The 14,122-nt window shown below is 33.6% G+C and overlaps 1 protein-coding gene across 2 annotated transcripts in view; it reads right to left on the bottom strand.

Annotated features, from left to right (window-relative positions):
- LOC145313577 (uncharacterized) overlaps nucleotides 1–14,122 on the bottom strand; it is a 48,632-nt gene that overhangs the window by 32,918 nt on the left and 1,592 nt on the right. For both annotated transcript variants that reach the window (XR_013877412.1, XM_080153038.1), the window contains exons 5-16: nucleotides 13,806–13,948; nucleotides 13,542–13,600; nucleotides 13,134–13,279; nucleotides 12,867–12,970; nucleotides 12,255–12,322; nucleotides 7,791–7,937; nucleotides 7,319–7,447; nucleotides 6,674–6,774; nucleotides 6,323–6,441; nucleotides 5,260–5,364; nucleotides 2,486–2,573; nucleotides 2,060–2,190 (exon numbers count right to left, since the gene is read on the bottom strand). Coding sequence is in view for 1 of the 2 variants with exons in the window: in XM_080153038.1 (XP_080009164.1) it covers nucleotides 2,060–2,190; nucleotides 2,486–2,573; nucleotides 5,260–5,364; nucleotides 6,323–6,441; nucleotides 6,674–6,774; nucleotides 7,319–7,447; nucleotides 7,791–7,937; nucleotides 12,255–12,322; nucleotides 12,867–12,970; nucleotides 13,134–13,279; nucleotides 13,542–13,600; nucleotides 13,806–13,948 (1,340 nt within the window). In the remaining variant the exon portion in view is untranslated. The remainder of the gene's footprint in view (nucleotides 1–2,059; nucleotides 2,191–2,485; nucleotides 2,574–5,259; nucleotides 5,365–6,322; nucleotides 6,442–6,673; nucleotides 6,775–7,318; nucleotides 7,448–7,790; nucleotides 7,938–12,254; nucleotides 12,323–12,866; nucleotides 12,971–13,133; nucleotides 13,280–13,541; nucleotides 13,601–13,805; nucleotides 13,949–14,122) is intronic.

Genomic DNA, 14,122 nt, shown 5'->3' with positions numbered 1-14,122 from the left:
TAACCCCTGCGGGCCACCCACCTAGCCCCCTGGGGTCGGTCCCCGACTTGCTAAATCATCTTAAATAATGTCCATATAAATAGATAAAGTGTATTTAAGTTAAAACCCTGAGAAAAAACAATTTAAGGCAAGTTTTCACATTAAAATAGACCAAAAAAAGCCTAAAAACCCCATTTCCGCAGGGTTTTTCTTACCTAACCTAACCTAACAATATTTTTTTTTTATTTTTTTGCCATTTAGATGTAATACCTATAGGACTCAGGGTTGTCATTTTGGGCGGGCGCTTTTGGGCAGGCAGTTTTGGGCGGGCGGTTTTGGGCCGCCCAATATAAGGTCATTTTAGGCAGTTTTGGGCACCCCCCTTTTGGGGGGAGAGAAAAAGGGGAGGGGGTTAAAAAAGAGGGGGGGGGCGGGCCTATTTTGTGGGTGATATCCTTATACTAAAGTAACAGGATGTGTGTCTGTTTGTGTGTCTGTGTGTTTGTACCGAAGGATCTCGCTAACCGCTGAACCGATCGGGTTCTCCTTAACAGGGTAGCTTCTCATAGGTTCTGGGAAGGTTTATAACTATTTTGGGGGAGGGTACCACCACCCTCCTAAGGGAAATCGCCCCTAGAAAAAAATTACACTCCCCCAAAAACTTTTTAAACAATTTTTGAAACTAAAAATAAAAATGGGGGAGGAAAAGCCCCCCCCCCAAAAAAAAAATTATTTCCCCCCCAAATTTTTTTATATTTTCTTTTCAAATCTAATATAATAATTGGATTATCAAATTTGACTCTCCCCTCCTCAAGTGTCCAAAGACGCCTCTAGGGACGTAGCCGCTTGTTTACTATATAAATTAGAAAGCTTTTTTGTATCTAGAGAAGGATTTTGCTGACTGCTGAACCGATATGGTTCTCCTTTCCAGTGAAGCTTTTATAGGTCCTGAGATGGTTTTAGGCTATTTTATTTTTAATAATAAGTCTCGGTATGGTTTTAGGCTATTTTATATCCTTTTTATATGCTTTTTACGACATTTGCCCAAAAAGGGTGCCCAAAACCTCTTTTGGGCGCCCAAAACCCGCCTAAAACCCTTTAGGGCAATTGGGCCGCCCAATATCAAAAAAAGTGCCCATTTCGACAACCCTGATAGGACTAGGCTTATATACCAAGTTTGAAGGGTCTAGCTCAATATTTAGACCATTTTGCTCACGGATTAAGAATAGATGTCATTACGCCCCCCCCCCCCCCCCCCGCCTTTATTTTGAATCATTTCAGACAAAGAGCGTCATTTTTTAACGCATAAACCGAAAAGTTGGGTGCAAGCTTCCAGTCAAATGCGCTTATTATGTCAAACTGTTCTTAATATTGAACGCATAATTAAGAACAGTTTGACCTAATAAGCGCATTTGACTGGAAGCTTGCACTCAACTTTACCAAATAATGCGAAAAATGACTCTTTATTTATTTTTAAATTCACCCCACCCCACACCATTTTTTTGAGCTTTAACCCTGCGGGACTCTACTTATCTTTATGTAACAAATCCTTTAATCCAAATACTAGCGGCTATGCCCCTAGACTAGGCCTCTAGTGGTACTTTAAATGTTTTTTTTTTATATTTGACGTTTTGTTGGCGTTGAACTCTCTTTCTAAAATCGAGTACGTAAAAAATAATTTCGTTTTTTTTGTGATTTCTCTTGGGAGGGTGGTGGTACCCTCCCCCAAAATAGTTATAAACCTTCCCGGGACTTATGAGAATCTACCCTGTTCAGGGTGGGGAAAAACCCAGGGTTTTTTCAAAAAGCCCAGCCCAACCCAACCCAAAAACCCTTAAAAACTCGACCCAAAAACCCTTAAAAACCCAGGGTTTTAAGGGTTTTTATAGGGGTTTTATTGAAAAACCCTGGGTGGGTTTTTTTGGGTGGGTTTTTTGTATGCCCACCCTGACCCTGTTAAGGAGAACCCAATTGGTTCAGCGGTGAGCGAGATCCTTCGGTACAGACACACAGACAAACATCCAGTTACTTTAGTATAAGGATAATAACTCATCGAAAGCAATCTTGTGACTTTTCTTACCTGGAAAATGTAGCCCCACATTCATTGCAGACAAACGGCTTAGGACAATCACTGTGATTCTTCATGTGGTTTTGTAAGTGGGTTAATTTCACAGTTTTGTACGGACAGAACTCACACATGTAACCTTCGCCCTAAATTGATATAAAATATTTATTTTAAAAATGAAACTTTTCTAACATCTATAATTGTTTATGTTGTGTACGTGCGTCTGTTCATTTAAGCAAGTAAGATTTGAATACATATTGATTCCTGAAACAAAGGCATAATCATTTTTAGAAATCTGTACGCTTAAAGATTATCAACATTGTGATACCTGGGACGATTGTGTAATATAATGTTAATAATGTAGTATATCTATAATTACAATTGTATACTTTATATATAATTTTACAAGTTTATCAGTTAGAAGGCGTTAAAAATACTTACAATATTATGAACTTTTAGTCTATGGCCCATTAGGCCCTGATCTGTTCTGAAGGCTTTGGAACATTCTGGACATATAGCTGGTTCACTCCTTTAAATATAAAATTACATTTTAGAGCAACCTGATCCTTAATCAACATTTAATTCAACTATAAATTGAAGTATATTTTAAATCTTTTATATGTCCCCGTCTGCCATAGATAGGGTAGTGCGGGGTAATTCCGGTCAATTTTTTGCTTCAACTTAAAAAAAAACATACTTCCCAAAAACTTTTTCCGGTTTTTAAGAGTGCAAATGAACGATATGGCAATAACGAAGAAGCCTGTCTTGGTCCCATTAAGATCTCGCAACTAGAAGTCGGTCAAAAATCGGTTTAAAGGGCGGCGGTTGGCCTATACCGGAATAACCCCAGAAAGCTGAGGTCATTAGCTTTCTAACGGTACTAGTCGCATGCAGATCAGACAATTTTTTGACAACATTTTCCCCATTTTAAAAAAGTCGGTAAAATCGCAAAAAAAACATCAATTTTTTTCATGCAAACTTTTTTTAAAAAAATTATACTTTTTATTATATGATAAGGTTTTTTTAAGCTTTATACATAAATTAGAGGCAATTTCTGATACGCAGGTCTTGGAATTTCTTGAAAAAAGTGATTTTTTTCCAAAAAAATTTTTATTTTAAAAATCCTGCCAGTTTTGACAGCAGTTTTTGATACATTTTTTCTTGTCTCAAATTGGCTAGGATTGACCTACAAGGGTGGTTAAGGTGTCTAAAGATGCAAAATTACATGCCTGACAATTAACTCGAAATGATATGGGGTCTAACTCTAATATTTCAACACATTTTATGCAACAGGAATTTTGAAAATGCAAAATCTTGAATATGTCTTCTAAATCTTGGAGATAGAACCCATATCCTGGGGAGTTTTTGTTAGGACATGCAAAGGGCTTTCTATAGACACCTTAAACACCTTTCTAGCTTAATCCTAGCCGATTTGACATAAAAAATCCAAACCGCGCAAAAATCGCGAACACCCTCTTATACGAAAAAGATGCAAGGGTTTCATATGGAATTTTAAATCTTCTAGCGGTCTTTCTAATAGACATACCCCTTCTTACATGAGCCAATGCAGCTGATACATCTTCAGGCAAATATTTAAGGCGTTCCTTTGGGTGATATACTCTTCCCATTACTATAAAAATGTGTCTGAAAAATTTTTAATGTCTTTACAAATTGAAAAGCTTAGGCAACAAAACATGACATAATACAAGCAGTAAAATGACTAGTAATGTACATCACACAACAGGCAAGGCAATGATTAAAGCTTAGGTCATGCATTTAGGTTGTTTATGCTTCCAGATCACCTAAATTAAACATTAGGGTATTATACAGTTATAAATACAGTAATAAAAAAAAGTAAAAAAAGTGACCGGAATAGACAATTTTTTTTTAGACGAAAAAAAAATTATGAAAAAATCAAGTTAGAACAACGCCTCCAATTGCAAACGATAAATGAATGCCATATCTTTCATTTTACAAAAACCCGGGGGTCGATAGGACTTACCATTTTTTCACAATTTTAGATTGAACATGGCCTATTTTGAAATTTTTTTTTTGCAAATTTTTTGCAACTTTTTGAGGGCAAAAAAATCATAGAAGGAGTGATCTGATAAAAATTTGCTGAAGTAAGAAATGAAAGTATAGGCAATAAACTACAATTTTGCTTTTCTGAAGATCTCTCCCAAACTTTTAGAACACCGGTAAAAAACGGTTTTAAAAAAGTTGGTCGTTTGACCGGAATTGACCCGATGACCGCATTAACCCCGCACTACCCTACTGATTATTACTGAACCTATGTCAAATGTTTTTTTCACACCTTTCGATATAAAAATTACATGTTTCCCAATGATTTTCAATCCTATTATATAAAGTAGTAAGCTTTTTTGTCTGTAGCGAAGGATCTCGCTAACCGCTGAACCGATCGGGTTCTCCTTAACAGTGTAGCTTCTTATAGGTCCCAGGAAGGTTTATAACTATTTTGGGGGAGGGTACCACCACCCTCCGAAGAGAAATCGTCCATAGAAAAAAATTCCTCCCCCCCCCCCAATTTTTTTTTACTTTTTTTGTTTTAAATTTAAGTCTTTTTTACCCTCCTAAAGTGCCCCCTAGAGGCCTCTAGGGGCGTAGCCGCTAGTATTCTTATAATATAGTAAAAGTTTTATTTCTTCTCTTTTATTGAAAGAAGTTTGCTAGATTGTAATCCTAAAGTCAGCGTCTTTTGCAGGGCACGGCAGCCACGCGTCAGCCACGACAAAGCTTCAAATAAAGCCCGTTTGGGTGTCTTGATATTGTTTTAAAAATAGGGATTATCATATTTGGGACATGTTTACTCAGTGTTTAGACTTTCAGCTGATCTTTAAAATTAGAAACGGTTGATTTCCCTGAGGCTTACAGGTGGCTGACTCGTGGCTGCAGACGAGCCCTTGTCTTTTTCCATCAGTAGCTCTTCAAAAATCAATTTTGAACTCATGGAAAAAAATTGAACAATTTACTAGGTTTAACTAAAATACTTAAAAGAATGTGGGTATCTAATTGGGAATAATAACATAATTGACAAAAGGTTAACTTCTCTTTTATCCTTTCAATTAACAGGAAAGTTCAGAGCAAATTCTGGATATTTCACTTAAGCCAAAAGCGGAACATAAAAACCTTTTAACAAGACGTATTTTTTATGGCTATTTTAGTTTAAGTTAAGTAACATAAAAAAGTTTTCTTACTTATGAGCAGAAGATATATGCTTCTTAAAATTAACCAGCTCGACAAAAATATCACATTTCTTGCAATACCTCACATAGATATTATGATCTTCTTTCTGATGGACCCTGTAATAATTATAATATTTTATTTATTACAATATCTACCTAACAAGATATTTGTAATATAACCTTCTTTAAGGACACAATACTAATAAAAATATAAAAATAATAACACTTAATATATCATATGTATGGTAACGGCATCTAGTTGTTTCTTGTCGGTCGGATACATCCTAATAGCTACGCTTCGATTTTCTTGAAGGTTGAAACGGAAATGTGATTATAATTTGAGTTTAAAAAAGGTCAACAGAGACAAAGTACAATGATAACAACATCCATACGTAGTTGAGCATAAAATAACAAGAACAGCAAACAGATAATTACCTTATTTACTTTGAATTATTTCAAATTACTTATTAGTCAGCAGAATAAACATCAAAATTGCAACCATACCTTCTATCTGTAAAAGCAACTAAGAAAAAATTTGCCCCTATAGGCCGAACGGACGGATAAACGAGCAAGTTATAGAGAAGCTTTTCTATTAAACCAGATGAAAGAAGTCGATAATGAAAGAAGTTTTCGTTTTAAATATTTTTCAATTCAGATGAAAAAGGTAAAATTTCAATTAAGTTACCAGGAAGTTTATTCTTTACAAGAAATTTTAAAATATAATTCGAATTTTGGGAATAAAAATGGAATTTAAAATACATAGTTCAGAAACACGTATCATACCTAGTGAAAAAAATTCTAATTTATTGCTTCATTTTCACCAATGTTACTTCTCTACAGTTAGAAATTTGTCCCCAAATCACACTTATTAGAAGGTTTAGTCTGAAGCTAAAGATATCAGAAACTACTAGTCTGAATTTATTGTATTTTTTAGGGAGGCTTTATAAATGCCTTTGAGTGGTTACAGGCTATTTTCCTGACCCCCTACTCTAGATGCTAGGGTCTAAGCTACCAATATAATATACTAAAGGGTGTTATTTGAAGTCAATACCTGCCAAATTATAGGTAAACTTACCTAAATTCCTTGACGAATCTTGTATTATAATCACACTTGTCACAAGAGATATCATGGTCTAGAGGCATCAAGGGTTTCTTCGCCAAACTTGTCGGGTCTCTGGGGCGACCACGTTTCTTCTAAATATTTAAAACAAGATTAGCTTCCATGAAAACCTGCGCCTCTGAATAATAAATTCTTGATTATTATAGATGTTCATTTTGATGTCCAAAAACTTAATTGGATGAAAAGCAGTATAAGCCATATTGGTAAGAAAAAAAAGAAATCTTTAGTTAGGGGAGTAATTAGGTTCCAATATAACAAAGGTTTAAATAAATTAAAATTATCTAAATCTACTTAAAAGTATCTGACCTTAAATTTTAACTTCTTTTTCTTTTTTATTTTCTTTGGTCTTTCTTGGTTAGCTTCTGCTTCTAATGGTTCAAATTGGTCTTTAACTGGAAGCTCCTGTTATATGGAAATGTTCTAAATTTATGACTTTTATATACCTAGGCTCTGAGAGATTTTAAGAATAAATTTTTTGGCAAAAAATCCGCAATTACTAAAAGACATGCAATTCAAGATGAAAAGTTTCTTGTGCAATGTAACATAACAATTCTGAATAATATTAAGAATATGAAAAATTACATTTAAGTATACTTGGTAATTCCATTTCCTTGTGGGCCTTGCCTCATTCATTGAAATGAGCCAGTAAGCAGTAAATTAATAAAATATTACACAATTTCATGAAAAATTGCATTAGTTTTGCACACAAGTCCCTAGTCCCTGCCAGGGACTAGCAATTCAAGTAGACCCCTGCGAGGACCAGACTGAATTACCTATTTGATAAGTTAAAATTTTAAAAATATTAACTTATCAAACATAACCTAACCCTGACTTATCAGGTTATCTAATGGATATTTAGTAAACGTTGAATCCTATATAGTTCACACCTCATAATAAAAAATTCTTATTAGAAACAAATAATAAAATTTAAAATTCTAGAACATTCCTGTTCATCTTGTGGCATCTCCAGCTTGATGATATCTCCAGGGTCATTATCCAGGCCCAGAGTATCAACCTCGCCGACCTCACGGGACGCGTCAAAATAACCCAGCTCTGACTGGTCGAAACTGTCGTCGAGATCTTAATGAAACAAATTAATTTTTAATACCGTAGCTGCTCTTAGACTAGAACATTTTCTACTTTTATATACTTTATAACTAAACAAGTACAACCATTTTCTTTTTATATTGTGTTAAAATTCCGTTGGTATATTTAGAAAATGTAATGTCAACAAGGATGATAAAACCCATAAAAGCGAAGCTCAAAAACTAAACACTAACATAAGGAAATCTTGAGAGATAGCGATTTGCATAAAAATAAAACTACAAGTGTACATAAATAAACAAATTCGAAAGAAATTTCTTAACTTGATGAACAGACAGGCATATTTGAAGTATCTAAGCTAATTTAATTCAATACTCACCATTATAAGCAAATTCCTTTTTAATTGTTGTTTTTGGTTCATTCTTGATTTGTACATCATTGCTATTATATTGTGAACTATTCAACTTTGCAGGGGAGCTTTCTATGCCATCCATTAGGTCATCTATACTCTCTGCTAACAATGGCACTAAAAAAATAATTACATAGGTATAAAATATTCAATAAGTACTAAAAAGCAGATAAAATTAACCTTCTCCTCCCCAACATGCATAACATTACCAAATCTTCAGAACTTAAAATTACAGGGCGACCACTCCAAAACCAAAAAAATATAGTATATTTATAGTATATTTTTTTTATCCATATAGTATATATAGTATATTTTTTTTTACTCATATAGTATGATATAGTATCGGACTTTGAATTATTTAGTAATACATAGTATAAACATCATCAATGATAACTAAAAGCAAAGCTGTTTTAAAAGCAATTTCACATATTATAACGGGGAGGAAGTGGGGAGTTTTGACATTAGTCTAGGTATTAATGTGAGACTATAGGTTATTTGGGATAGAAGTTTACTTTTGGGTAGTATTTCACGTATATTTATTCATTTTTTGGATAGGTCTCCAGGTTCAGGTGCTGCAGGCTTGCTGGATGGTGGTTTCTGGACAAGTAAAAAAAATAAAATTTCTGTTTAAAGAGTTAGAGATCAACCTATTAATCAAAATATGCATCTTTTTGGATGTTATTAACATTTTTGGAAAAAATTTAAATAGGCCTCCAAGTTCTGGTCTTGCAGGCCTCCAGGTCCAAGCTGGAAAGGTAATACATCATTTTTTTATTTGAAGAGTTAGAGGTCAACTTATTCATCAGAATGTGCGTCATTTTGGATTCTATTATCATATCTGAAGAAAAATTAAAATTGGCCTCTAAGTTCTGGTCCTGCAGGCCTCCAGATCCACTCTGGACAGGAAAAAATTTCAAATTTCTTATTTGAAGAGTTAGAGGTCAACTTATAAAAAAGAATATGCATCTGTTTGGATCAAGTTATTAACATAACTGAAGAAAAAGTTTAAATCTACCTCCAAGTTCTGGTCCTGTAGGCCTCTAGGTCCTTTCTGGACAGGTAAAATTTAAATTTCTTGTTTGAAGAGTTAGAGGTTTACATATTTGAAGAAAAAATTTAATTTAGCCTCCAGGTTCAGTTGCTGTAGACCCTCAGGTGGACTCTACACAGGTAAAAATCAAACTTCTTTTTTGAACCGTTAATGGTATATTTGTTAAATAAAATAAGCTTATATTTTAATGTTATTTATATATTTTTAGGAAAAATAAAATTAAAATCTTTAAAATTTGAGGAGTTAGAGGTTAGTTTATTAAACAACATAAGTATCTTTTAAGATACTATTTATGTGTTTAAAGAAAAAATGACAATTGACCTCCAGGTTAAGGTTCTGCAGTCCTCTAGGTGGATTCTGGACAGGTAAAAATCAAAATTACATATTTACAATTTTTTAATTGTCAGTTCATCGGATGTCAGAAGATCCAATCCAAATGGGAGATAGACCTGAAATCTGTCTTGGCCTCTGCTTATAAGGTACTTTGTCCATAATACGTGGAGATAAATCATAGTTCTAAAACCTATCGAAGTAAAAAATATGAGACAAATAACATCAATTTGTAGCCGTATGGGGTTGTTTGATTTCCCCCCTCCCTCAATTTTTAAATTTAATCCCCTAAAATAGCCAAAAATAGATCCTAAATTAAATCCAGCTCCTTCCTCCTCTTAAATTGTTAAAAAGGTTTGAAAAAAATGTTAATGTTTTTGCGCCAATATTAAAATTCTGTTAAAAGTATTGTTACTTAGTTTCTTTCCATCTAAATAATATTTTAAAAACCATAAGCATCTTTTTAGACGTTTATTATATATCTAAAGAAAAAATACAATTGCCCTCCAGGTTCAGGTGCTGCAGGCCTCCATGTAGACTCTGTCCAGAGAAGACCTGGAGGCCTACAGGACTTGAACTTGATGGCAGATTTTAATTTTTTCTTCAGATATGTTAATAACATCTATATAGATGCATATTCTAACTCTTTAAATAAGAAATTTGAATCTTTTACCTGTCCTGAGTGAACCTAATTATGGAGCCCGATATGTTATTATTATCCAAATAAATTCATATTCTGAAGACCTGGAGTCCAACAGGACCTGAACTTGATGGCCGATTTTAGCTTTTTCTTCAGATACAAATAGATGCAAATTCTGTTTTATAAATTGACCTCTATAAGAAATCTGATTGTTTACCTGTCCAGAGTGGATTTTGAGGCCTGCAGGACCTGAACTTGGAGGCCGATTTATATATTTTCTTCAGATATGTTAATAAGATCCAAAAAGATATATATTCTGTTTTATAAGATGACCTTTAACTCTTAAGATAAGAAAGAGGTGACTTGTGCCACGCCATACCAGCAATTTTATTTTGGGCGCTACTCCCTTAGTTTTAGAGATAATTGGGTAAAATCTTTTGGGTTGTGTCCCTCCGCAGGGTTGGTTATAAGGGAAAATTTTGTTGAAAAAATAACATTGTCTCAAATTGCCTAATTTTTTTACCTGATTTTAATTTTTTTCTTCAGATATGTTAATAACATCCAAAAAGTTGCATATTCTGTATTATTATAGGTTGCCCTCTAACTCTTCAAACAAGAAATTTAAATTTTTATCTGTCCAAAGTGGACCTGGAGGACTGCTGGACCTGAACTTGGAGGTCGATTTTAACATTTTCTTCAAAATTGTTAATAATATCTAAAAAGATGCATATTCTGTTTTATAAGTTGACCTCTAACTCTTCAAATAAGAAATTTGATTTTTTACCTGTCCAGAGTGGACATGGATGCCTGCAGAACCAGAACTTGGAGGCCAATTTTAATTTTTTCTTCAGATGCATATTTTGTTTAATAAGTTGATCTCTAAATCTCAAACAAAAATTCAAAATTTTTTCTACCTGTCCAGAAACCACCTTCTAGCCTGCAGCACCTGAAACAGGAGACCTATCCAAAAAATGATAGGTTATTTTAGGTAAGATAAAGGTTAATTATTGCGTCGCAAGGCTATAGCCCCCCGCAGGGGCTAGAAATAGGAGAAAACCTAATTTGAAAATAAGACAAAACGCACCTTAAAAGGCGTTGTCACAAAACTGACAATATTCGTTTTTTTTGTCATATAAATGTAATATTATATAGTATATATAGTAAATTTTGGTCATATAGTATGATATAGTATCCAAATTCATCCTATATAGTATAAATAGTATATATAGTATGCAGTGGTCGCCCTGAAATTACTACTGTAACTTTTATTTATTTTAACATGTCCTAATATTTTATTAGTTAATCTGATTCTTTGCAAAACTCTCAGCAAGAAGAAAAATTTACAACATATCAATCTGGGATACCTTGTTTGACTTAATGCAATCAGCCGTCAACGACTATTCATTTATCAATGCTGCGCTACTTATTTATACTTATGTCCTTGTTTATAATAGTTTTTGCAAAATTTGACAAATGTTAAAGAATGTTAAAAAAAACGATCGCTTCACTCTTTTCAATATTAACCATACAGTTTTGGTCAAAAATAACAAAAAATGATCCACATCATGTCCAAGCAATGACAATGAGAAAACACTATTGAATTTTGATTTCTACTCACCTCTCCTGAGCACTACAGCTCGATTCCTAGCCCTTGTGGAGAATTTTTCCTTACATGGAGAGTGCATATTTTAGTACAAATTTTTACAGTTTTGTCTTTTTTTAAAAAAGAATAACTGTCTAAAGTACTTGTAATCCTGTATATAGACCCCAAAATGTTCAGAGTTTCTGATAGGGCCTATACAGAACTTTCTATGGACGCCTTAACCAGATTTCTAACTCAATCCTGCCAATTTGGCATCAAAAAGACAGACCCATCAAACATTGAGACATGAAGGCTCTATCTTTAAAAAAAAGAACAAACCGTCTTTAGTATTTAAAATCTGTAGATAGACCCCATAATGTTTAGAATTTTGGATGGGGCATATAAAGACCTTTCTATAGACACCTTAACTAGGTTTCTAACACAATCTTAGACATTTTGGCATCAAAAAGAAAGATTTGTCAAACATCAAGAACTAGAGAGACCCGTCATGTCTCAATGTTTGATGGGTCTGTCTTTATTATGCCAAATTGGCTAGGATTGAGTTATATACCTGGTTAAGGTGTCTATAGAAAGATTTTTAGTATTTAAGACGATTTGTTGATTTTTAATCTCCATTTAAGGAAAAATTCTCCACTAGGGCTAGGACTCGAGCTGTAGTGCTCAGGAGAGGTAAGTAGAAATCAAAATCAATAATGTTTTCTAATTCAATTGTCATTGCTTGGACATGATTTGGGTCATTTTTTTAGTTTTTGACCAAAACTGTAGGGTTTATATTATTTTATTTATATCGGTTTTGTTAACGCCCTTTACCTAGATCAATGAGATTGGCTCCAGCCTGAAACTCTCTGGCATATTTAACCTGTACTAGGGCTGGCAACCTGAAGAAAAAAAATTGACAATTGAAGCATTCAAAATTAAATATCTATAATCATGACTGTATGACATGATATTATGGACTTAAAGATTTCAACAAAATTACCCCATACGAAGATTGAACCTTACTCCTAAAAGTTAAGTTTTTAATCTAACGATAGGGAGAACGGGGTTATATCTAAACTTTATAATCAGTATCATTTATATTACATTATCTCTATTCTGAGTATTGTACAGGGATAAAGGAATGGGACATTGGGCAATTAATAAAATTTTGAACTTGATTGTCTGCTAGGAAGTATTTGTGTATTTGTGTTGATTATATTCAGTAAGCTTTGTCTGCTAAGAGAAGAACTTTTAATGGCATTATGTGCGCTAGTGCCCAAAGTTAATAAAAATTATCAAAAATAAGAAAAATTGCATTGGTTCCAGTACCCAAAGTCTAAAAAGCCGGAAAAGTGAATTTTAGATTCATTGTCCCAGCCCTATATCCCTGGAAAAATATTACTTTAATACTCTGTAAATTTCTCCTAGGCAAAAACCCGTTACCTGTGGTCAATTCTTTCCAGCCAAATAACACAGAGTAACAGCTGATGAGATTTTGTGAGTACATCATCCTGGTCGAGAACACTTCCTGATACTCTAGTGCCAGCCTTAATATTAACAACGTTTCTTTATTTGTCACGATTACAGCATGCCATTGTACATAAAGTAGAAACTTTTTGGCTATAAATGAAAAATAAAAGCAATACCTAATTGGTTTTAAATAAATCTTTTGTACAAATATGTAGGCTCGATAAAAAAACAGATAGGTACCTTTAATAAATTTTCCATTTGATAGCTGTGGATTCTGGTGTAAAAATCCAGGTAGGACTCATTGCTCATCTGTTTCCATGAGGCTATTGAAAGGGGTTGACTGAGCCTACTACTGTTGGTATTTTGTTGGTTTATCTGTCCAGCATCTAAAAATAATAATTCACCTTTATATGTACTTTTCTTCAAAGGAACATCGAAGGGGGGTGGGGGGTTGCTTTAACTGTTTTTCATTCGTTATTATAAAGATGTTTCAAACCATCCTATGTGTACGCACGACGTTATAATATTAATCCGTAAGGATCGTGTGTAAAAACAATCGCCCTCCAGATTTACACTCTTAATAAATCGGAATTAAAAATTTAAAGAGCAGGTATAATGTTAGAATAAGCTGAGTAAAAACTAAAATACCTGTTCGTCCAGTTAGGTTGGGAGGTATATTATTTGAACTAGATTTTGAGGATAAATCTAAATTTATGAACATTATTACAAATATAAGAGATAAGACACCGGATTTTAAAATATGTACAATTGAACTAATCTTCTCACATGTTAATACATAAACATAATATACCTATAGAATAATTTCACTAAAACCCTTTTTAAAACTATATGGAAAGGGAATGTATCCTTCGCCTCTAGCATCAAGTATTTTAAAATAATGTTAAAATTCCTTGGTTTAAGCTTGAGGTATTGATAATTTTATGGCCCGAACTCGCGACTGTTTCGTCCAGTGTAGACACAGCCATGTCCTCGTCAATCCTGGCGGCCTCCTCGATACTACTGTTGGGGGTGCCGGTTGATATTCTTTCACTCCTGATTAGTTTAGATATTTTTAACAGTACCTAACAATAAGTATTTTTCTAGCAATTGAAAAGATGAAAACTTACCCCCGTTAAGAATAAGCAATGATCTGAGTTTGCTCTTATATAAATAGATTAAGTTCTCAATAAGTGTGTCAGAATTTTCTTTCTTAATAATATCTATATCCC

This window comes from Acartia tonsa, chromosome 3 (genome assembly GCF_053477335.1).
Source record: "Acartia tonsa isolate MP-2025a chromosome 3, ASM5347733v1, whole genome shotgun sequence".
NCBI classification, from domain to species: domain Eukaryota; kingdom Metazoa; phylum Arthropoda; class Copepoda; order Calanoida; family Acartiidae; genus Acartia; species Acartia tonsa.
This window is presented reverse-complemented; position numbering and strand designations above follow the sequence as displayed.